Raw genomic sequence first — 22,988 nt, 5'->3', positions numbered from 1 at the left:
ACGAAGTCTGGCTATGTTGCCCAGGCTGGTCTTAACTCCTGAGCTCAAGTGATCCTCCTACCTTGGCCTCACAGGCATGAACCACTGCGCCTGGCTCTTTCTCTTTCTTAAAAGCACCTTTAAGACTATGTGATCACATTGTAGTCCTAAACCACCTTCCCTGTTCCCCACACCCACCCACTCTAGCTGGCTTTATCCCACCATTATTTCTGAGATGGTAAGAGGCATGAGGCCTGGCTTCCTTCAGTTTAGAGATAGCACAAGGGAGGCTCACGGAGTTCCAGGAGACCTGGGGTGTCTCCCAAAGCCTCCTTCTTGGCCCCAACACCTCACTTTATGTCCATACTCCTGACTCTTCCCCCCAGTCTCCATTCTCCCTCCTCTCAGCAGATTTGATGGAAACAAATGTTTAGCTTCTGCTGCTGCAGTGTATTACAGTGCAAAATAAACACGGATGCCCCTTCTACCCTGACAACATAATCCATTTACTGCAAAGGGATATAATAAAGTCTGTTTATTACAGCAATTAACAGAGCAGCGTTTGCCGGCATGCTTTCCAGTGGCAACCAGAAAAGTGCTTACTCCAGGTGCATAGATTCGGGAAACCATGCAACTTGAGCCAAAATGAAACCAATTAGAGGCTTAGTAAATGGGTTCCAGCCACCCCAGGAAACTTAACCATCCACGAGTCAGTTCAGCCGAGGTAGAACCTCAGTGCAGGAGTTTAGCATGATATAGATTGCTACTTTACAGAATTTATCCAGACCTGTCGCCAGGGTTGTGGTCTTGAGGATGTGAAATGTATCCGCCCAACACAGCCACCCAGGTGCTGGGTTCAAATCTCGATAAACTACATAGGGGTATATAGGTGGGGAACGTTAGCACCATTGACTCTCAGGGGTCTCTTGCCACTGCCATGGAGGTGGGGACATAAGGAGAGGACTAGAAGCTGGGCCAGAGGGAACAGACAGAGAAAGAACAGAAATCCTTTCATTAGACCCTGCCTTCAAGAGCCTGGATTGAAATGTGGCCGTCTTGAGTAGGGGTGAGGAGGAATCTACTTTTCAGCCTGGAGAATATATGCTATTTTGCTTTAGGCAGAAAGACTGGACAAAGACATGAAGCCATTTGTTCCGGTTCTTTGGTGGAGGGACAGAAGAAAGGGAAGTACTGGTTTCAATTCCCCAGTGAATCTGATTGCTAATTAACCAAATTTAATTATCTATCCCCTTTTAGGAGGGCGGGGGTTGGCTTATACCACCAACAGGACATTCTTCAGAATGAAGTTTAATTTTCCCAAGAAGGGAAGTGGCTGCAGTGTCATACCTGTGTAGGAAAAAATCCATCCTGATTGGCAGCTCTTTTCTCTCTGGAGCAGTCTCTCAGGGAGACCATGCAGAGTTTTGATCTAGAAAACATAAACCTGGGTGCCTGAGCCAGGTAGAAAACCAAAGGCTCAAAAGGGCAGAGACAAACCCCTGTTAAACAGTTCCCCCTGGCTGAGGGGTGACCTTAGGGGTTCCCCTTTTCTCCATCACTTTTTCCCATCCTCAGGCCTCTGGGAGAAGATGCTGTGTTAAAGGATGAGGGCAGAAACCAGCCTGGCCTCTCTGGAACAGAGAAAGTTAGAGCTTTGAGCATCATGAACAACGGGATAAAAATAGCAGTGTTGCCATGGCAACAGAGGCTGGGAGAGTCCTGAGGATCTGTCTGGGTCCTGCCATCTCCCCCTCCTGCCTTCCTCCCGCCCCTCAGATGGAACACGGGAATGAGCTGAAGGAGGAGAGACGGCTGCCCCAGAAGGGAAAGAGACAGACCAGCAGCCCACGAGGAAAACCCTTGAACTCCAGACTTGGGGGGTGGTTTCTGTCAGCTCCTGAGCTGCCCAGGTCTGGGAGCTCTTGGCTTTGGCAATTTCTTCTTCAGTATGACGACTTCCTCCAGGGATGCCCTGGGCAGCTACCGCTCACCCTCCTGGTGGATGGTTCTGACCTCCTGGGCTCCTCCGTGAAGAGTCAAGGTTCCTGTTTCTTCTTCATGATCTATAGTTCCTACGCCATGGAAATTTAGAGAAGCGAACCCAGGCGGACTGGCCACAATAACCCCGGCACAGTGGGCACTGACCACTCCAGGGATGGCCTGGGGGTCCAGAGGATTCACCCTGACAAGGCAGACACCCTTGTCAGCAATATGGACTTGGGGGGCTGTGTTTGTGTTGGGAGCAGGGTGATGATGGTGACAGCTCTCTCTTGCTCTTGCTTTTGGGTCAGAGAGATAGAATGTTCATTCCTTGGGAACAGATTCTGTTTCTTGGTTCTTGTGGTACTGTCAGCTTGATCACCTGCTGGACATAGCAGCCACCTTCAGGAGGAACACCAGACTTCCTGGACCAGCCTGCAAGGAGCCCACTGAACTCAGCAGCCCAGAGATTTTCTTCTCTGGTGAAAGCCCACCTTTGCAGTTGTGAACCAAGTATCTGTCTCCAAAAGTTCCAGCCACATCTGGGCACATCTGATAAGTGTGCCCTTTATAATGCGTGCCTTCCTGTGAGGTAGGGAGGAAATGGGACTCATCGCCACCTGTTATGGAGGAGGCTGGGAGAGAGGAGGCAATTTGCCAAGGTCAGGAGTCAGTCATGGCAGAACACTGGGGGGCTGTGGCTCTCCATCCAGAAACAATCACCAGCACATTCCACCACCAGCAACTCTCCAGCCACTGGGCAAAATGCATATTCAGTCTGTAGATAGGACAAACTCCAGCCTGAGGCACTTCCCCTTGCAGAAGGCAAGGAATGAGGTGGGGTGGTTTGATCAGCATGGAGATGGGCACATGAGGAGCTGTGCAAAGGGAAGCCCATGGGTTACATAACTGGAGCAGAGCGCCAGTCCTTGAGATCTCTTCTAGAATCACTTGAGCATCTATCTGCAGGTGGTTGTGGTGGTGGTGGTGGTGATGCTGTGTGTATGTGACAGAGAGAAAGTGAGAACGTACATGAGAGTGGCGCCTGTGATGGCCTAGACAGGACCTGAAGTCAGAGTCTAGGCCAACTGACTTACTCCCCTTGGGCCTGGCTGTAGGAGGGAAGAGAGGCAGAACTGCAAGGAGTCCTGGGCCCTGGCTAGGGGAAGATTCTAGCAGAAGCTCTGGGTGACTTGCCTTTCCCTCTCACTCCCCTTCTCACTTCTCAGAGCCACCATACCACTTCCATCCACCCTCCAGATATGTCTGTTGTCTGCACGGAGTGCATCTGTGAGGGCAGAGGAAACCTGCGACCCTCTGGTTCCACAACCCTATGCCCCACTGAGGCTCAACTTCCCAGACTCACAGAGCCCTGGACTCCAAAGGAGACTTAAGAGGAAATTCATGTAATCCCCTATTTATAGTTGAGGAACCTGAGTCTCAGAAATAAGACATGACTAGTCTAAGGTCACATAGGTCATTAGTTTCCAAGCAGGGCTAGAAGCCAGGAGACCTGGCTCCCAGCTCAGTGCTCCTTGCATCCCACTCTAACACTTCATGTGTATTTCAGTTAGTTAATTATTGCTTTTTTTTTTCTAAAAATAACAATCTCCCTATATATTTCTATGAACCCATATGCTACATGCAAAAAGCCCTTCCCTGGGAGCAGAGAAGGAAATGACATTCTGATAAAAAGGTTTCAACCTGAGACAAGAAGCCCCTTGGGTCCTGTGGGCCAGGGTCCTAGGCAACACTCAAGTCACAAGGACCCCAAGCACCCTTCACACTTCTTGATCTTCCATTCAGCAGCCTGAAGCCCAAGAGGGAAAATGGCCATGGGAAGTCCTCGCTTTACAGATGGGGAAAACTGGCCCCCTCACCCATCTGCAAGGAGGAATCAGTGCCACGCAGCAAGAACAAGAGGCCTGATCTCCTCCACAGAATCATCTACCCATGTGCCCCTCCCTCACCCCAAGAGCTCAGGGCCCCCACCTCAAGGTGGAGTCTCTGGGAGAGAACCATGGAGAGAGGATGGGAAGGCAGGGCAGCCTGGCCCACCCTAGAAGGAGCAGAAGCCTGGCCCGAAGTCAGAGGCCCAGGGCGCAGGGTCTGCGAATGCTGGGGCTGCTTTGGCCTTTCCCTATTCCCTGGGCTCATCCAAGGGCCTAGAGGAGGGCACAGGTGTCCAGACTGCTTCCTGAGATGCTAAAAGGAGCAAAGTCCCCATTTTCCTGAGAAGGAAACTGAGGGACAATAGAATGTGGGGTTGGGGTGTGCCTGGCTAGAAGCTGCTACCTCCTGCTCAGACAATTCCAGCTGCAGTGCTGGCCCCAACCTCAGCCCTGGGTGAAGAAGGGGCTGCCGGCTTGGAGGCAGAGGACAACTGGACCTCCACTCAGAACACTTTGACCTTGGGACCCCACCCATGTTCCCAAAGCCAGGGCTCAAGATATCTAGTATCCCTCTGGAACCAAGGGAGTTCTCCCGGGGGAGGAAGCTCTCTGGATGGGCTCACTGCCAAACCCCTGCAGCTGCAATCCCTGCCAAGGTCTGAGAGGCGCACAAGGGGAAAGCTCTCCTCGGCCACCCGCTCCCCAGGACGTACTTTCTCCACTTTCCTAACCTTTCCTCCTGGTGAGCCTGTGTGGTCAGGACATAACACCCAATATCTCTGAGTCTCCGGGGATACAATTTCATCCTCTGCCACAGAAGTGACTTTTCTAGGATTGCAGCCTCGCAGGTGACCGCTAGGGAAACACATGCCCTCCAGGAGGCTCTCTGGCCTCTGTATCAAGGTAACTTTTTCTGCCCATCTCTTTGCCTCACCCAAGGCCTCTACTATCCAAGAGGACAAAGAACCAGGGAGTTTTTCTTCTGTCCTTTGTGACCCCACTGGCCTTTATTGCTGAATCTTGCGGTTCCCTTGAGGGAAGGACTTCTGTTTATAATTCTTTGGATATAAAAGGAAATAACAGATTGTAGAAGGTGGGGGCTAGGAGGTAGGGGCAAAGGAAGGGGTTGGAGGATGGGAGGAGGAACTCAAGCTGTGCTCAAGCCTCATAAAGACAACCTGAATCCCACCCAATCTGCCCAAAGCCCAGGAAAGGCCCCTGAGTGTGGGCATGAGCTGGGCAGGCAGAGGCTGCCAGCATAGAATGTGCCCTTGCTTCTCCCAGGTTTTGGGCGAACCAGCCGAGGAAGACTTTTGCCCTCCCTAGTTGCCCAGAGAGGCCCACATTCCAAGGAAAGGGGAGCCCAGACTCTCCTATCTTGGGGCCTTGCCCTCTCTACCCAGGTCACCTGTTTACCTGTCAGAAGGGCTATTCTGTCCCTGGGGAGCTAGAGGGGGTCTGACTTTGCTCCTTGGCTGAGCTGCTCCCTGGTGAGGGAGAACAGGCTTACAGAATCTGCCTGAAGCATCTCTGCTGCTGGCATTCCTCTCTGCATGTCTTCTAGCCCCGGAGAACTCCAGGATCAAAGACAAAAGGCTAAGTTATACCAAAATGAAGGGAGAGAGGAAGGAAGGAAGAAGGAAAGAGGGAAGGAAATGCTTTTTTCTTTTGCTTCCTACCTCCTGGAAATGGGCTGGGGGTAAGGGCAGAGGCTGAAGCTGGAAGGTTGGCGGGGGTGGGGGATGAGGGAAAAAGTCGAGCAAGGTCCTAGAGGTCCCCCTACCCTAAGAGTTTCCACTGAAGGCACCACATACAAACACAGTCCCCTCTTTGGCTTCTGAGGAGAGAAGAAAAAGGCAGGGGAGACAGGAGAATCGAGGGAGGGCACGGCTCAGTCCAGGAAAGGGGTCCCTCAGTCTGGCCACGGCAAGACAGTCCCTGAGGAGGGGAGTCAGGGCCTGGGGAACAGGCCTCCCCACATCTGTGACGCTGGCAAGGAGGCACAGGCATCATGAACATGGGTGGGTCAGGGCCGGGGCTGGAGGAAACACTGCTTTCTGGAGAGCAAGAACAGAGGGAGCCACGGAGCCACTGGCCACCTCTGCCTTCCTCCTCACTGGGCTGGCCACCTCAGGCCTGGCCCCACCTGGCCCAGGAGGATGCTGGCAGGGGGCTGGAAAAGGACTCTTGCCCCAGGTCCTGGAATCCCAGGAGAGTCTCACACTTCCGCCTTCTCCAGGGTCAGGGCTGCTGGAAGTTCTCTGCTAGAGCTGCCAGTTTCCCATTTAGCAACAGCTCTCCCAGCCCAGGGTGGCACATGCCTCATGCGGTTACCCTGAGAAGAGTCCCCCGAAGCTCTCAGGGCAGGAAAGAAGTTTCACTCCTTGGCCTCCCTGGGGCTTCTCAGTCTCTGGAAGGCATGCGGCAGGTCCTGGGGTTCCCCCTTGTGTGGCTGGGGCCTCTCTCCAAGGAGGTCTGAGAATTGGAAGCTAATGGGTGTGGGCATGAGGAGGATGAGAGGCACACAGGAGGCTGATGCCCTCGGGTGAGAGTCAGGCTGAGAAGAGCACTGGCTAAATCAAGACTTAAGATACACACACGGCTTCCTGCTCCAAGCCCCAGCCAGAAGCAGGCACCATCAGGCCTGGGACCTGCTGGGGGCTTGATGGAGGGGCCCTGGTTCTGATCACACCACCGTCTCCCGCTCTCTGTGAACTTCCTCCTTCTTCCTCTTCATTTTGCAGAAGCCGTGGAGACCACAGAAGCAGGCGAAAGTGAACTGGGGCATGCCCTACGCCAGGCTGGGGGAACACTCACCAGAGATCTGCAGGGAAAGGCAGGGGAGGGAGAGGGGGCAGGAGAAAGGCAGGAAGAGAGAAGCAAGCTGGGGTTAATGCTCCCAGAACCCTCTGGGTCTGGCCCAGTCATTGCCACTCCCTGAGGCGGCCCGCTAGGTCTCTCACACCGGCTGGGGGAGGAGTCAAGCCTCCAAACAACAGCTCTTTGAAACCTCAGTGTTTCCTGATCTGTGTGGAGCTGATGTCATTCCTCACATTGGAGACTGGGTGAGTCCAAGGGAGGAAAGAGAATGCCCAGCTGCTGCCTCCTTTTTCCCCTCCCACCGGCTCTGCCCCACCTCATCACCATATACCTGTGGTTGGGGAACAGGAAGCAAGCTGGCTTAAAATAGCCTCCGGCTTGTGCCACCATACACCAGGTTCTAGCTGGGGGCTTCCACTCGCTTCTGCAGGTTGCACACACGACAGGCCCTCCTCCATCCAAATGCGGACCCCTTCATCCAGTGTAGCTTTACTTTGACACCTGGGACCGAGTCAGATTCCTCCCTTCCTTAACAACCCCAAGTTGTCTGACACCCTAGGAAAGCCTATAGGGAGCAATTATACCCTTCCTTTGACTGCTCAGGGCAATGCAAATCCCATCCTCACCATGCAGAGAAGAGACAGCAAAGAGGGTTCTTTTAGCCAACAGGCTCTTTTATTTAGCACCTATGCTGGGCAAAGGGTTGAGAGGTAGATACAAAAGGGTAAAGACATGGTTTCTTCCCTGGCACATAAGTCTGAGGTAGAGGCTGAGGCTGGATCTGCCCCAGCTGGACACGCTGTCCCCCACCTCTGGCTGACCCGGCCCTCAGCAGGAGCCAGGGGCCGCTCTGGCATCTGTTGCAGTCTGGCTGGGGAAGAGAGGGAGCTTCAGGAGCTCAGCTTCAGTCTGCAAGAGTATCCCTTTCTCCAAAGGCTCATTTAGGTTTCCCTAGCCTTAGCCACCTGCAGATTTTTCCAGTTCACCTCTCTGCCCTTCCTCTGCCCCTGGGCCTACAGAAAGGGAGCAGAAGTGCATTCAAGCCACTCAAGCGGAGAAGCTGAGAACAAAGGAAGGAAAGCGCCCTGCGTGGAGGTCAGGCCGGGGCCTGGTCTGAATGACTCCTCTCTCCAGGAAGAACATGGGGGCAAGCAGGTGAGTGAAGCCCAAGTGCTGCGGGGAAGGAGGGAGGCACAGGGCTATGCTGAAGGGGTTTGGAATAGGGAAGCATGAGGCGCCTCCCTTCTCCAGCCCCTCAAGCAATAGAGATTGCATAGGATGTCCTGGGCTACCCTAGCAAGGCACATGTGCAAAGTGGTTTCACTGCCTTTGAGGAATGTGGCATGGCCCAGATGGTGGCTCTCTGGACAGTTCCACTGGTCTGGACAACCTTGCCCTTTCGGAAAAACTTCCTTCGTGTTTCTCCAGACAGAGCCGAGGCCCACACCAAGCACAGTGCCCGGTGGATCCAAATCCTGTCAAGGTTCTCCCCTCCCTCAGCCTCTCGGCGTCCTGGTAATACAGCTAATAGCTGTAATTAATAGGTGCAATGCATTTCCACTGGCCAGCTGGATGGGCAGGAGGCCCAGCTTGAGTCAGCATGGGTAGGTAGGCTGGTTATTTAATAACCCGATTTCCAGCATCATTTACACACCCACTCTGGTGGAGTATATATAGTTAGCAGAGAGCAACCTCCAGGATATATATAGAGCCAAGACACAACTACTATATTTCTAGATCTATCCCCTGCAGCTATCTCTGGATCCCTCCTGTGACAAACCTAGAGAGAGACAGGGATCCAATCTGGGACTTAGGTGGCCTGGGTTCTATTCCTGGCTCTGATGCTAACATGCTGTGTCATCCTAAGCAAGTGGCTACATCTCTCTGGGCCTTCATTACCTCATTTCAGTGTACCAGGAGATTAGGCAAGGTTTAACACTAAGACCCCAAACCTAAGGGGCTGGAATCCTAACTTGATCAGGAAAGAGGGCGGGAGGGAGGGCAGGTGGATTCCCGTGTAATCAGTTATTGTCACACGTGCACTTCTCTTGCTGGGGATATAAGTCAAGGGTATGATCAACAAAGCAGTCCCATGATTATTGAAAAATACATGGGGAGAAATTGACAGGCACAACAAGGCTAATCTGGGAAGGAACTCCCAACTAAAACAAGCCAGGCAGGTAGCAGCCCCACAAACAGGTCAAGGTGCAGCTCAGGGTCTCTGGCCCCAGAGTGCATCGATCCCCTTTCCTTTTCACCCCACTTCCTTTTCAATGACTGTTCTTTCTTAAAAACAGCAAAATATACCCCCTTAAATGACCCGTTCCTCCCCAGGGTCCTTTGGGGAATTTAAGAAAATCCTGGCTTTTTTTGCTCAGCTTGTCACTGTAGGGAAGGATGGGGAGTGAGGTCACAGGAACCAGAACCTACACATCAGAGGAAAGGAGAGCTAATGAAGCTGGCCAGGAGCTGGGCTAGGGGCTGTAGCCTGGCTCTCGAGAGGTGTTCGAGGGCTGGCTGCCTCAGTGGGATTCCTGGGTCCTTGTATCTAAGAGTAGAAATTATCACAAACAGGGCCTGGTTATTCTGCTCAGATCTTTGCTCTAAAGTGCTCTGGTTATCCTTCCTCTTCTCTAACAGGGTCTCTAAAAGGGTCCTCACTGTAAGGTGCACAACTCCATGTCCCGGAGGTTGCCTGGGCTCTGTCTGCAGCATGCAGATTGCCGGGCCAGCCCCTGAAGTGGGGGGATATGGGGCAGAGAATTCCAACCCATTTCAGTATCCCTGCCCGCTATGAACCCCACTCCTTCCTCAGAGTCCCCAGCAGCAGGTACCTGGGGAGTCCCTCTGCCAGGCTGTGGTCTCTGCTCCTCTCTGCTTTGCTCGAGCAGGAGTCCTGTCGACTCTCTTCCCTGACTTTACCCCTTCACCCTTGGCAGAGGGCTCCAGTACCAGCTGCAGGCTCCCTGAAGTCAGGTCCCCTTGCTGCGTCTATTTGAGGGGGAGGAGTCTGGACTAGCACCTGGGTCCACTCCCCACTCATCAGAGCTCATCATGGGAACTCCCCTCCCATCCTCCCCCTCCTTTTCCATACCCATAGTCCAGGAGGGACTAAGGAATGGAAAAACAGCCCCCAGAAAAACAGAAGCCCAGAATAGGATGGAGAGGCAGGGTGGACACTGGACAAACCTCCTGCTACCACACAGTTGGCTGCATCTGACTGCAAGCTGTTGGCCCTGGCTTCTTCCCCATCCTCCTCTCTGGCTTTTTCCCAGCTCAGGTCCAAGATGGTTTACGGTCTGGGGGCACAGACGATGCTCTGCCCAGCCAGCTTTGTGGGAGCCAAGCAGAAGAGATGCCAATCCATAGAGCATCCATCCTCCCCCACCACTAGGAGGTTCCTTGGCCTCCCTGCTGATCCTTTCCCTTGGCCTGACCCCCACATCTCTCTGTGCCAGATACTCTCCTGGGGTCCTCCAACCCTTGCACCTCTGGCAAAAATGGGGCAGTGAGTCAGAGACAGCATGAACATGTGGAAGAACCAAGAGAAAGAGGAGACTCAGAGCAGGCCAGAAAGTAAGATAAAGAGAAATCCAGGGCCCCAGGCTTGCAGACCACAAACTCCTAGGTGTCTCGAATTTTGGCAATGTCCTTCATCAAAGTGGGCGGCAGCAGGGGTGGAAGGCTAGGAAGCTATTTAAAAGTGTTGGGGCATGCCAGCAATTCTCTGATAAACAAGAGGAGGGATATTGCGCCCCCCACGACCCATCCCTTCATCTCCCAAGGCAGAGAGCAGAGGCACTCTCAGCAAGGCAACCCCCACCTTAACTCCCCGCCACCCCCCACCCCAGGTAAAGGGCAAAAGAGAAGTGACCCAGTAAGGAGGGTGTGCCCTCGACGCCTCTAGAACAAAGCTGAGCCCTCCGCCCCCTCCCCGGCTCCCTTAGCACCGCGCCTCAGTAATTAAAATATGAATTCACCTTCCCTCCCTGAGCCATTCATCACTGCGAAGGGAAGCAGCTGCGGCTTAGGAGACCGGATTTGGGGGATTAGCTCGGGCGGTGGAGCAGACACACCAGGAGAAAGAATTAAAAAGGAAGGGGGTGAATTGGGTTTTCTCTCCCCACCTCCTCCCTCTCCCTCTCCCTCTGGCCGCCACGGAGCCTCCTTCCCCACCCCTTCCCCCAAAGCCTAGCCTCTGCAGGTTTCTGGGAACTGTAGTCTACAAGACCGTGTTGATAAACAGGCAGGCCAGGGGTGGGTGGTGGCACAAACTACAGATCCCAGGACTTCTTCCCGGAGTTGGCACCAGCAAAACTGGGCACAGACCTCCAGTCTGGGAGAAGCCCGCATTCTCCTTGGAGGTTAACTCCTTCTTGGCCTGCTTGAGCCTGAGCTCTAGCCTCTGGCTCACCGAGCTCTCTGGAATCACAGGCCAAGGCCTCTGCCTCCAATGGCCTTCAGAGACCACAGACCCTAGCTTGCCAGGCCAGCCACCCTTGTATCTTGCTTGCCCACCTATGGAGAAAGCTCCCTCCACTTTTCCAGACTGCAAGGGCAGCCAAGCATTCTCAGTGGTTCTGAGATTCTTGGGAGCTGGAGAGGTCAGAGCAGCAATAGTCCTGAAATGTCTTTGTGGCCTGCACTCAGTGTTTTCCAGCCTGGCTCGGCAGAGGCTGGCCCACCCTAAGAGTGGGCAACATGACAGGCAGCAGCAGCTGGGAATCTGGTGGACCAGACTGTCAGCGCCAGAATGAACCCCAAAGGTCAAACTTTAGTGTCAAACTTTTGAAAGATGGGGAGAGAGACTTTTTTTTCCCCAATAGTCTTTATATTTAGGAAGGAGTAGGGCTTAGTAGTCAAACTCTATTTCCACTGAAAATGGAACAAATACAATAAGAGAGAGTCATCTGAATTCAGTGTTGTTAAACATGGGCCCACTCTCGCAAGGGAGGCCTTATGCTGGGTATATCTGAGGACTGTAAAAAAGACTTAGATTGCTGGGAATAAAGTTTCAGCCGTCTGCAGGCAGGGGACAGGACACACACAGCCCTCTGATCTGTGAATCCTCCAGGGAGAAGGGACATGAGGGCAACTTGCTTATTCAATGCAATTGAACAATCATGTGAAATATACAATTGCATATCTTCTCCAGGCCTGTCCCATTGGCAGTAGCCAAGAGACAAAGAATAGAATGGAGATCCACCTTTGTAACCCCCAGAAGCAATCCAGGCCCAGCCCCAGCAAAGCGAGGACTGTCTCGGGTGAGTTGCCGAGCTGTGGGCTTGCTCTATGTCCCTGCTGGTGGCAACTTACCTCTTTTACCCCATCCATCTTTTCTCCCAGTTCGTACTTCATTCAACAAACATTTACTCAGCCATCCCTACAAAGTCCCTTGCCTTGCTAGAGCTTTACAGAGGTATAATCTCTGGAATGGCTCATCTGTACCCTTCCTCCTAGGCTGAGCCCAGTGCTGGGGACTACCCGGGCAAACTGAACAACAGGATTCCCCGGAGGGGCCCAGTTGCAGGGGGCAGGAAGGTGGCATGGCTCTAACCTGGCTTTCCAGTTAGGAGATCAGGAGTTAAGGGAAGGAAATCAGGTGCCTGGACAGCCTCAGAGCAGGGTAGGGAATAGGATAGGCTCACTGTGGGCCCAGGGCAGCTGGACAATGAGGGAGGTGGAGGAAGGTGCCAGCCATCTCTGAACTCTGGGTGAGAGAACCCAGAGGGCAAGTAAGAAACCCTGGCCAATTCTCATGCCTTGTTCCTTTCACCATCTAAGCTGGGGCAGGAGGGGAAGTAGCCTGGATCAGCCCCAGCAAAAACCCAGCTGGCTTGGGATTTCTCTTTGCTTCTCCTATTGTTCTGATCCCCCCGCTCCCCCCGACCTCCTGTGGGAAAAGGAAAACCAGTGATGGACAAAGGGTGATTGGAGTTGGGCCACGGGGCCAATTTGTGGACGTGCATCCAATAGAGATCTCGTGAGAACAACCTCCCGTCTGGGTACAGCACTCCTTGGTTTTCAGAGTACTTTCCCATGCACTGGTGTTGGCTCTCCCAATATGCAGCATGATGTGCTAAGAGCATGGGTTTTGGCACCAGACCATGTGGGTTCACGTCCCAGTTGTGCTCTTTCCTATCCATATGAACGTGGGCCAATTTCTTAGCTCCCTGTGCCTCAGAATTCCCATAATAGGCTAACAGTAGATAGGACTGTCTTGAGGATGAAATGGGTTAGTGCAGGTGAGGCAGTTAGAATCATGGGGTACATAGTAGGTACCCAGTAAATGTTGGTTGGTGAAATTAAGGGCTCTGAGATATTATAAGAAACTTGCCTTCTGATTGTCAATACCAAATCTAGTGCTTTCTGTGATTCTTCAGTGGTCTGTCTTAGACAGACTGGGGACTGGAACAGGGGGTAGAAGGCGGGGTACGAGGATGCTTCCTCTTCCACCACAGCCACCTGTTGGAATCTTCCAGGATGGGAGGGCTAAAATCAGGCCGATTTAAAAGGGGGCAGGGGAAGGAATGTGGGAGTGGCGACAGGCATAGGGAGGAGCCAAGCAAGCTGAGTGACAAGCAGGACGGGGGCAGGGAGGGCTGGTGCCCTTCACACACAGCAGGAGGGGGCAGCTCCTGGAGATGGTAGCACACCAGGAGCCAGGGACCCTGGAGTCCAGCTTGTCGCTCGGGGGAGCACCTGCCTTCCTAGTTTCACTCTGCAGACACCTCCTCTTCCCTCGTGGCCGGCATGGAGTGTTCCCATTTCAGCCTCAGAAAGAGCCCAGATGTCTCCTTACACAGAAAAAAGGCTGCGGATTCCAAGCTGACCTCAGAGAAAGGAGTGAAGGAGTGAGGTTTTCCTGGAGGCACTGAGCAAAGGCCCAAGTCTTCATGGCCTGAGGCCCTTGACTTCAGCCCCCAAATCTCTGGCCATAAGCCAGGCCTCAGTAATTTGGCAAGGGGGAAGGAACTGACTCAGAAAGCTCAGCACACCCTGAAGGTCTCCTTCCTTCCTCAGAGGGAATCTCCCTCTGGAATCACCGGCCCAGTCTCTTCATTCCAGAGTGAGGAAGCAGGGCCAGAAGGGAAGTGACTGGGCCAAGGTCACACGGCTTAGCCCCGATCCCAGGTTACCAGATCCCGTGATGCCCCACCCCCCAAGCAAAGCCTCCTTCTGGTGCCCCTTGGTGGCTGGCTCCGAACCTGGTCCCATGGGAGGTGCAGCTGCGCAGGAGAAGGAGCTCGCCCCTCACTGTAGCCCATGGCTTTTAGCCCTACATGAGTTTGGGACAGCAATCACATAGGAATGAAAAGCCATAGGCCACAGCAGAGTGGAGGGGTCCAGCGGCAGGAATCTCATAGGGAAGCGAGAAGCTGGGGCACCCGAGAAGCCCTCACTCCCCTTCTCAGCACCCCCGACCCCAGACCCACCCACACTGCCTCCCTCCAGGACTGGGCCCCCCAGGTTAAATTCTCTCACCATCTTCCACCACCTGCACTAAAGCCATCCCAGTAATGAGTTTCCAGTTCTTGCCCTACAAAGGCCTCACACAATGGTCCTCACTCCAGGGTATGAGGAGGGGTGGCTTCCTGGCCATAAAGGACCTCCTCAAATTCCCTTAATTAGCTTCCAGCCCCCTGCCCAGGGTCCTTAACTACCCCTTCCCTAGAGAATAAGGCCGGATCTTTTCAAGGCTGCTGCTGCCAGTACCCAGGATGGGGGGCCAGGTTGGGCTCCCTCTTTACAAAGCTTAACTCTTTCTAGTCCAGCCACTGGAAGCACAGAGGGCAAAGGAGGGTCTGGGTAAAGGAGGGCAGCGATGAGGACCTACCCTTTGTTTAGAGGGGTAAATAGGTTTCTTGAGTGCCCCCAGGGGTGGGGGCTGGGCCAACCTACCCAGACCAGTCTGGGTGGTTACCGACAACACCCATTCTTGCATAGTTTAGAGGAGAGTGAGATCTCTGTCTCCAGACCTGGCTGGAGTCAGAAAGAGGGCTTCAGCTGAAACCTCCCCAAGCTGAGGGCAGCTCACTCTGGAGCCATCCCTGACAAGGCTGTGGGAGGGGTGCGCAGTGCCCTGCCGCTCTCATTGGCAGGACATGGGGGTTAGCACAGACATCTCTAGGACTGGATTGAAGAGCTGAGTTAAGGGGAACCAAGGTCTCAGGGCCCTGGAAAAGGTGTGTTCTAATCACAAGTACTATTTCCCCACCCCCTCCCATGACGGGTCAGCTGCAGGCATCAGCTTCAGAGAAGTGGGCTTCTAGGGCTCCTGCTAGCCCAGGCTCAGGGTAAGATGTTAAGAGGCCCCAGGCCCAGATCAGGCCCTGCCTCTGCCAGGGAGTAGCTGCCTCTCCCACCCCAACTGTACCCTCAGCCCCAGGGCAACACTTGCTGGCTCCCTGCACAATCCTGGTAGAAGCAACCTGTTTTCACTGGACAGGAATCGTGCATTCCCCAACAACAGCACAGCACAGCACAGCACACAGCACACAGCACAGCACAGCACGCCCCTCCACACACTCCAGACATGCCCAACCTTCAGGGCCAAACAACCAGGCATCCTGCAGCCTCCCACCTGAACTTTGGGCCATCTGCCCCAGCCCCAACCCCCTCTGGTTCTCCTTTCCTTCCTCTCTCATGGGCCCCCAGAACCCCAGACCCAGGCCCTGCATAAAGCCATGGACTCTAGGCAGAATGCCCTCAGCTCCCTCCCAAGGGATGCTGGGCCAGGGGCTGGGGGTCCCAGGGGCTGCTCACCTGGCGGACTCAACAAGGCCCCCTTTCCCTCGCAGTCCGCCTCACAATTCCCCGCAGAGCCACTTCCTGCCTTCCAGGCAGCCACTCACTCCTCCACTCACCCCGAGCAGCTCCACGCCCCAGCGAGGGCAGGCCTCCTCCCTCCCCCTGCCCGCCCACCACCGGCCAGGGCTGAGCTGTACCCAACTCAACTTGACTCACTTGTGACCGGCCCCTCCCCCAGCCCTGAGGATGGTGGGGGTGGGGGTGGGGGCGGGCTGGGCAGGCGGGGCAGTCAGGTATTCCTTCAACCCTGACTTGCGCCTGAGTAACAAAGGTCTCATTGAGCCTCTGGCTGTCTGGTCGGTGAAGCACAAACCTCTTGTATCTACTGGCTTTTGATCTCACTCCCTCTGAACCAGCCATGTATTACTCACGTCCCCCTGCCGGGCTATTGGTGCAGAGGGGCTGTTTGGTCCCTCCCTCCCTCCCCATCTCCTTTCTCTCCTTCCTTCCCCTGCCGCTCCCCTCCAGCTTTTTTATAGTTTAATTTTTGGCAGGAGACCTGAGACGGCTCCCTGCAGGCCCCCCTCTCCTGCCTGGCCCCCCTCCCCTTCTCCGCAGCCCTGGTTCCTCTCCTCACCCATACCCCTATTCTGCTCCCACCACTCCCCTGCCCTGGGAGGACAAGGTCAGCACTTATCTGTCCTTCCATTTCCTTTCTCAGACCTGCTCGAGCCTGGCCCCCTCCACCCACCCTCACCCAGTCCTGCGCTCGGATTCCCAGCCATAGCCTGCCAATCCCAGCTGCCTATCCCTGGGCACATGAAGGGCTCAGCCCCTGGCCTGCCTACCAATCCCAGCCCACCTGACAAGCCCCAAGTAAGCTGTGGAAGTAGGGCATCTCTCTCTAAGGTGTGTCTGGGCCAGAGGGACTGGGCTGGGGATGGAGGTGGGGACAGCCATCATGTCTGAGGCTGGACTGAACCTCACTTGAAATATGGAGAAAGAGGAAGCAGGTCAAGCCTCACCTCCTTTCCCGAGGAAAACCCTGCTTCCTCCAATCCCGAGAACCTGGGCAGTGAAAGGCCACTGCTGGGCGAGAACCTCGAGGACTCCCTCTCCTCAAGATGGAGCCATGCCCACGATTCCTGTCTCCTCTGTGGCCACCACAACCTTTCTGCAGCTTGCTGGTGGTGAGAACTGGGGCCCAGCAGCCCAAGGGGCCCAAGGGATATCCACTGTGTATAAGGGCCACCTCACAGGGCCACTGGAACATTTTCTCTTTAGCTTCCCCTGGCTCTGTCCCCCAGGATCCCTTTCCTCCCTTTCCTCCTTGGCCACTCCAGGGAGAGAGGCAGTCACCTTTGAGGTCTGAGCTCTCCCCAGAAATGCCAACAGATGCTAAGAATTCCCATGGTGGCCAATTCTAGAGCCTTGCCCATCCCCCACACCTACCACCAGTGGCCTCCTCTCCAGGAGTTTCCACCCCTCCCTGGCCCTCAGGTACTCCCATTCAGCCGGATTTGGGAAACTTCTGCCCCAACAGAGGCCCCATTCTTCCTGCCGCAGGCTCCCATTGTCCCTCATGACTCCACACATTCTTGGGCCTCTAATGAGAAGTGGAGACAGCCACCCGCCCTGCTTGCCTGCCCTTGCTGTCAGCACAGCCTGGGCCCTGCCGCCTGTGGCAGGAGTTGGGGGGAGTGGTCGGGGGGGTAACCAAGAGGGAATAAAAGGAGGTGGGAGACAAAACAGGAGTGAGGGGGAGATGGAACTGAGAGACACAGAATGGAGACACTGAGAGAAATTGTGAAGAAGAGGACAGAGGTGATAGCAGATGGAAATGCAGAAGAAACTCAATGGGAGAAAAAAGGCGAGAAGGGGAAAAGCAACCTTTTTTTTTTTTTAGTGAAAACTGTGTCATGCATCTAGGTCCCCCTTAATGATCATCTTTCAGTAACACAAATATTTATTGTTATTATTCCCATTTGGTAGATGAGAAAACTGAGGTTGATGGAGGCTACAACTTGCCTGGATGGGCATTTTTTGCTCTTAGAGGAGAGGGTAGGAGAAGCCTGAGAGAGAGAAAGCAGACAGCCAGAAAAGAAGAATGCTGACAAAGAGAAACTGGAGGCAGAGGTGGAGCACAGGCAGAACCGGAGGCAGCAGGGAGAGATGAGGGGGCCTGGGGGAAGAGGCGGAGGGAGGGCTGGGGAGAAGAGACCTCAGGTGTCCCTGGCCTGATTGGCTGGTGGGTGTGCCCTCCCCTCCTCTGTAGTAACAAGTCCCTTAATCTTAGTGCAAGCTGCAGAAGCCAGGTCCAGCATGAAAACTAAAGCCTGTTTCACTGGGGAGCAGGCTGCAGCAACTCCCTTTTTAGGGAGCCCCCAGTCCCACCATTTCCTTCAAGGGCACACAGTCACCACCCTGGACCTCAGCCCACATCAGGGCACTGGTTGGAGATGGCTCTGGTTGAGGCTAAGCCAGGAGGAGAACTCCTTTGCCAGAAAAGTGAACCATTACCCCTCCGCAGCAGAGAAAGTCACAGAGGGAAGGGCCAGGGGGGCAAACTGGGCTCAGTCCAGGAAAGGAAAGAAGTAGGACTGTTCCAACAGGAGCCAGTGGGCTCCCTGTCACCAGAGATCATCAAACACAGGGTGCACAGCCACTTCTCAGACCCACTGCCTGGCACACAGTAGCTGCTCAATAAATGGTAAGCTAATGTAGAAGGGATCCTTGCATCTGGAATTAAGTTAGACAGATAAAACCTAAGGTCCCAACAACTCCAAAATTTCATGAGTCTACGTTGGAGCTGACTCATCCTCTCAGAGCCTTTCATAGACTTATGTACCCTTTGCAGGGACTTAGAGCTCAGCAGACCTGCCTTTGCCCATGGTGGAAGGGAACCAGGACATTAGGAAGATACTAAATAAAAGCCACTTGCTTTTACCACCCCACATATACTCCAATCCAAAAAGACTAAATCAGAAGCATTTCACATTATTCTATGGATGTTGGCTGAATGGTATAGGTATACATTCAATGAATGAATGAATGAATGAATGAATGGCTGATAAAGCTTGGAAACAAGAGCAAGAGATCTAAGCTCTCCTATATTTCAGGCTTGGTGTGTGCTTGGAGCTCCCTTATGCCTATCCCCTCAGGGAAGAGAGTCCCTGGGCTGGAACAGGTTATGGGGTGTGAGTGGGCAGCAAAGCCTGGAAATCTAATTCCACTCACATGGGGGTGGGAAGGCACTGCTGAAACTTCAGAGAGCCTCAGGGGATCTGATTCTGCTATCTGCCCCAAACAAGCCTGCAGATTCGGAGTTGTGGTTGAGACGGATCTGTGGGTGCAGTCCCTGGCCCAGAACCAACGCACGAGAAGGCTAGTTTCATGAAGATGGACCCAGCAGGCTCCCACATACATTGTCCTCCAGACCTGCACTAGACCAGCAGTGTGCTTGCTACGGAGAAAGGCCACTAGGTAGCCTTTCCCCATGACTCTGGTCCCCTCTGCTCCGAGGTCCCATCTCTACTCCAAAGGATGGACAGCTCAGGTTCCCTCTCATTTAACAGCTTGGGAGCCCCCAGCCCCCTGAGGTAAAGTGGGGTGGGCACTGCTCCACTGAGCAGGAAAGCACAATTTTTCCCCCAAGGGCTTTCTCTAGTTGTTCCAGGAGCCTCAGTTCTGAGACTTCCCAGGCAAACAGAGGGAGGTCCTAGCCTGGCAGCCCTGGGTTCTTAGGGAAGGGAGAGACAGGAGACCTGGCAATAGTCCCAGGCAATGAAGATAGCAAGAGACCCAGGGGCAGGAGAGCAAACACGGGCAGAAGCTGGGGGAGTCTCCGCAGCCTGGGTACCCCCAGCCTCTGCATCTGATCTCCAATAAGCTCCAAGGTTGGGCTGTGGGAGGGAGGACACAGGGAGGTTCTTGTGTTACAAGAATCTAGCCTCCCCAAGTCCAGGACCCAGGCCACAGTTTTGCCTCTCAGCCAATAAAGCTGTTAAAGAAAAATATAAGAATGGCTCATTGGCAAACTCACATGCATTTCAACCTGAGCAATTTATGAATATCGAAATGTCTCAGTGTCTGCCCAAGCACTATTCCTGCCCCCACCCCTTTTCTTCCATGCCCCTCCTCAACCCCCATGGGGTGATGGTGCCCCAGCCCAAAGAACTATGGAACTGGGCTCTCCCAAGCCCCTGTGGAGTACCTCTTGGAGGAGGAGGCAGACAGAGATGAAGGGTGGGGACAATGGCTTCAGGGACACCACTCATTTATCAAATATGCACCGAGCACAGACAGTGGGATGGGCACCGTGCTAGGCACCAGGAGACAGCACTCAGGGAGGCCCAGCAGGCAGTCCAGTGGGAAGACAGGCCCATATGCATATGACTGCAATTCAGAGCAGTCACGTCAGCAGGACTGTGGTCTCCCCCGCCACCCAGTCTTCATGTCACCTCTTCCAGGGTTACACTGAACTTGATCCTCCCTAGTTGAGGGTCTCTCCTTCCTCTTCATGCCTTTAGGATGGTAGTCCCCAGCTCTGAGACTCCTGGATGTTCTCTTTGTGTGCGTGGGGTGCGTGGGATGGGGGTGGGGGGTGGTGGTGTATGGGCAATGGGAGGGGCCCTGAGTCTCAGAGAGTGCCCAATACTACTTGGAGGAAGTGTTATCTGGTGTGTGTGTGTGTGTGTGTGTGTGTGTGTGTGTGAGAGAGAGAGAGAGAGAGATCCTCTTTTCCTGCCTCTGTGGCAGCCCCAGTGGGGCAATGGAAAGCCAGCATTGAATGACTGAGAGATAGAAGTTGTTTGCAGCCCCAGGCCTCCGTTGTGTCCTCCTGGAGGGCATAAGCCACCAAAATTACCCCTGAAGGGGGTTTCTTAGAGGACAATCCCTTTCCCCTCAATTCAGAGCTCTTTGACCAGGGGTTCCCATCCCAGCCTCAAAAGAGCTGACTTTTCCTCCAAAGTTAGCCCTTCTTAAGGCTCAAGTTGAGAAAAGTTGTTCACTGGCAGATTAAGGTATGTAAAAAAAAAAAAAAAATCATCAGGAAAGATTAAATCAGACCAAAAGAAGAATTTGTTAATGAGGGTTGAGGAAAGGAAGGCAGTATACAAGCACTTCCAAACGGAGGCTGTGGAATGTTGGTTGGAAGGGAGGGCTCTCCCTTGGGCCCCCAGACGCCCTCTCCTGACCAGCTCAGCACTGGCAGGGCTGGCCAGCTCTTGTTCCCCGGGGGCACCCTGTTATGGACCCTTTCTCAGGAAAGGGAGCAGCTATCCTCGTCTAGCTGCCTTCCTGGGCCCCTACCCGGCCAGAGCTCCTCCTCCAGGTGGGCTCCTAGCTCCGGCCTTTCTTAGGCATGCAAGGGCCCCAGGGAGGGGGAGGCAGTGGGAGGCAGGCTTATGGCCAAGAGGTCTGGCCAGACCTAGACCCCACAGACACAATGGCTAGGAAGGACTCTGATGTGTGTGGGGAGTAGCTGGTGTCTCCTCTAAGCCTGGGACCATGTTTGCCTCCACACATACTGGAGTTGGTGGTTTTGCCCATTGACATGGCTTCTCCCAGGCCCCAAACTGGGGTCTCCTGGGGCCCTCTGTTCCAAGGGTACCAGCAAACATATGCACAGGTGTCACAAACCCCTGATCCCTAACCCCTTTACAGCCCCTTCCTCATACCACTCCATACCATGGGGTATAAAGGAAACGGAGGAGGCACTCCAAGCGGGTTTCACTCAGCGGGGACAGGAGGATCGGCTACCTCCGGAGCCAAGGCTCCCTCTCACACTCCCCTCAATCCCACCAGCGGCAAAATCCTTTAAAAGGAACAAAGGCAATGGGGGCGGGGAGGGGGCTTCCTCTTTGGTCGACCTAGGGCGGCGGTTGACGCAGCCCGCCGCCGGTCAGCTTTCAGGTGAGTGCCTGAACCCGCATCCCGCCCATGCCTTAGGGACCCATCTTCGCCCAGCCAAGCCCGGGGCGGGGAGGAAAGTCCCCCTCAGCCGCACTCGGGCCCCCAACCCGGCCAAGGGGTCGCCAACTCGCGGCACTTTCTGCCTATTTGTTTTCGCTCAGTACTCACAGTTTAGATGCTAAGCCGGCTCCTCTTGCACTCACTTCCTTTGTGTCTCTCTCTCTCTTTCTCTCTCTCTCCCCCTCACCAATCTCTTTCTTCCCTCCTTGTCCGATTCTCTGCTGTAGCTTCCAGTGGAGAAAAATAATTATTCTTCAATGGGTTCGCACGGGGCGCACGCACACACGCGCGCGCACACACACCCCGCCGAGGTACCCAATCAATGCACAAATCTTCGGGGTCCCTTTAACCTCTGCGGACGACTCCGGGAGTTAATTATGAAGCCTATTTCGGCGCGGCATAAATATGCATTAAGGTAGGAAATAACCGATACGCTGAACTTCTGGGAATTGGCATTTAGACGGACTCCGTCTCGCCGCCCCCCACTCCCTCCATGGCCCCACGAGCCACCTCCACAGCCTCGCGCCTTCCCGGGCTCGCAAAGCCTATTACAAGCTTCTACCCGGGTTTCAGGGGGCCCCTGTGGCGGCGTGGGCGCCGCGCCGGTGCCGGGAGACCCCCTCGTGCGCCCTCTGCGGTCGGGGCAGACCCTCAGCCGGAGCTTCTTCCTCCCCCACCCCTGCAGGCCGGGCCCAGGCTGCGACACCCCCAGCACGGGCTCAGCCTGTGAACAAACTCCGAGCTCAGTACTCGGAGGAACTGGCGAGAGCGGGAAGGCTACCTGCCCGCACGCCCGAGTTCCGGGCACAGCTAGAAAGACCGGGACGCGATTCAACTCCCAATCCGGTGAAGCCGCCTCGCGCCTTCGGGTCCTGCCGCCCCCGGCCGGTCCCGACCCGCACACATATGCAGGCATTTGCACACACGCGCGCACACACATGCGCGCACATGCACACACACATATGCACACCCTCGCGCACACAGACACTCCCGCGCGCGCTCACGCCCGCACACACTCAGGGTTATAACAAAGGAAGAGGGGCCAGCGCTGCCTTACTTTTGTCTCTCTTCTCTCTTTTGCAGCCCCCCAGCCCCGGGGCCGGCGTGCCCGGCCCACCCCGCCCTCCGCGCCCCCCCGACGGCCGCGGTCGGCCGGCATTCCGGAGCAGCGCGTCGGAGCTGCAACTTCGCGCCTAAGCGCCCGCACCTCGCAGCCCGGCGGGCGGGAGACAAAAGCTGCGGCGCCGCCGCCGGAGGCCGCGCGGCCAAGGTGTGTTCGCTAATTGTCAGGAAATGTGTGTGTGTGCGGCCGGGAGCCCGCAGGGGCGGGGGAGGGGACGGAGGAAGAGGAGACCCACCCCTCCTACCCCCGCCACTCGCCAGCGCCGGGTACCCGAACCGGGATTAGAGAATAAATTATCTGCTCTCTTCTCATTGGGCTGTGGCTGAGGACGCCGTCGGCGGCGCCGGGCTGGGAGCTCTCCCGGCTCTTTGCATTCACCGCACAGCTCCGGCTCGCCTCGCTTCGTGGAGGCCGAGAGCCCGGGGCCTCGGCTCCAGACACCAGGGGACACCAGCCGGCTGGCCGCG

The 22,988-nt window shown here is 55.0% G+C and overlaps 1 protein-coding gene and 1 non-coding gene across 5 annotated transcripts; both read right to left on the bottom strand.

Annotated features, from left to right (window-relative positions):
* Positions 1–499: 499 nt before the first annotated feature.
* BLACAT1 (BLACAT1 overlapping LEMD1 locus) lies at positions 500–22,114 on the bottom strand. Of its 4 annotated transcripts, none has more exons than XM_054674066.2 (2): positions 21,507–22,114; positions 500–6,675 (listed from the first exon to the last, which is right to left on the bottom strand). In XM_054674066.2, the coding sequence occupies exon 2, from the start codon at positions 6,637–6,639 to the stop codon at positions 6,538–6,540; it is 102 nt and encodes a 33-aa protein (XP_054530041.1). In that variant the 5' UTR covers positions 6,640–6,675; positions 21,507–22,114; the 3' UTR covers positions 500–6,537. The 4 variants fall into 4 exon arrangements, with proteins under 4 accessions (XP_054530041.1, XP_054530045.1, XP_054530048.1 ...); XM_054674070.2 differs by lacking the exon at positions 21,507–22,114 and adding an exon at positions 15,438–15,534; XM_054674073.1 differs by lacking the exon at positions 21,507–22,114 and adding an exon at positions 7,003–15,414.
* Positions 13,915–14,010, bottom strand: MIR135B (microRNA mir-135b). Its single transcript, NR_035670.1, has one exon. It is a non-coding gene; the product is annotated as a microRNA mir-135b (primary transcript).
* Positions 22,115–22,988: the final 874 nt, after the last annotated feature.

This window comes from Pan troglodytes, chromosome 1, assembly GCF_028858775.2.
Source record: "Pan troglodytes isolate AG18354 chromosome 1, NHGRI_mPanTro3-v2.0_pri, whole genome shotgun sequence".
Taxonomy (NCBI): Eukaryota; Metazoa; Chordata; class Mammalia; order Primates; family Hominidae; genus Pan; species Pan troglodytes.
The sequence above is the reverse complement of the archived record's forward strand: the minus strand, read 5'-3'. Positions and strand labels throughout refer to the sequence as shown.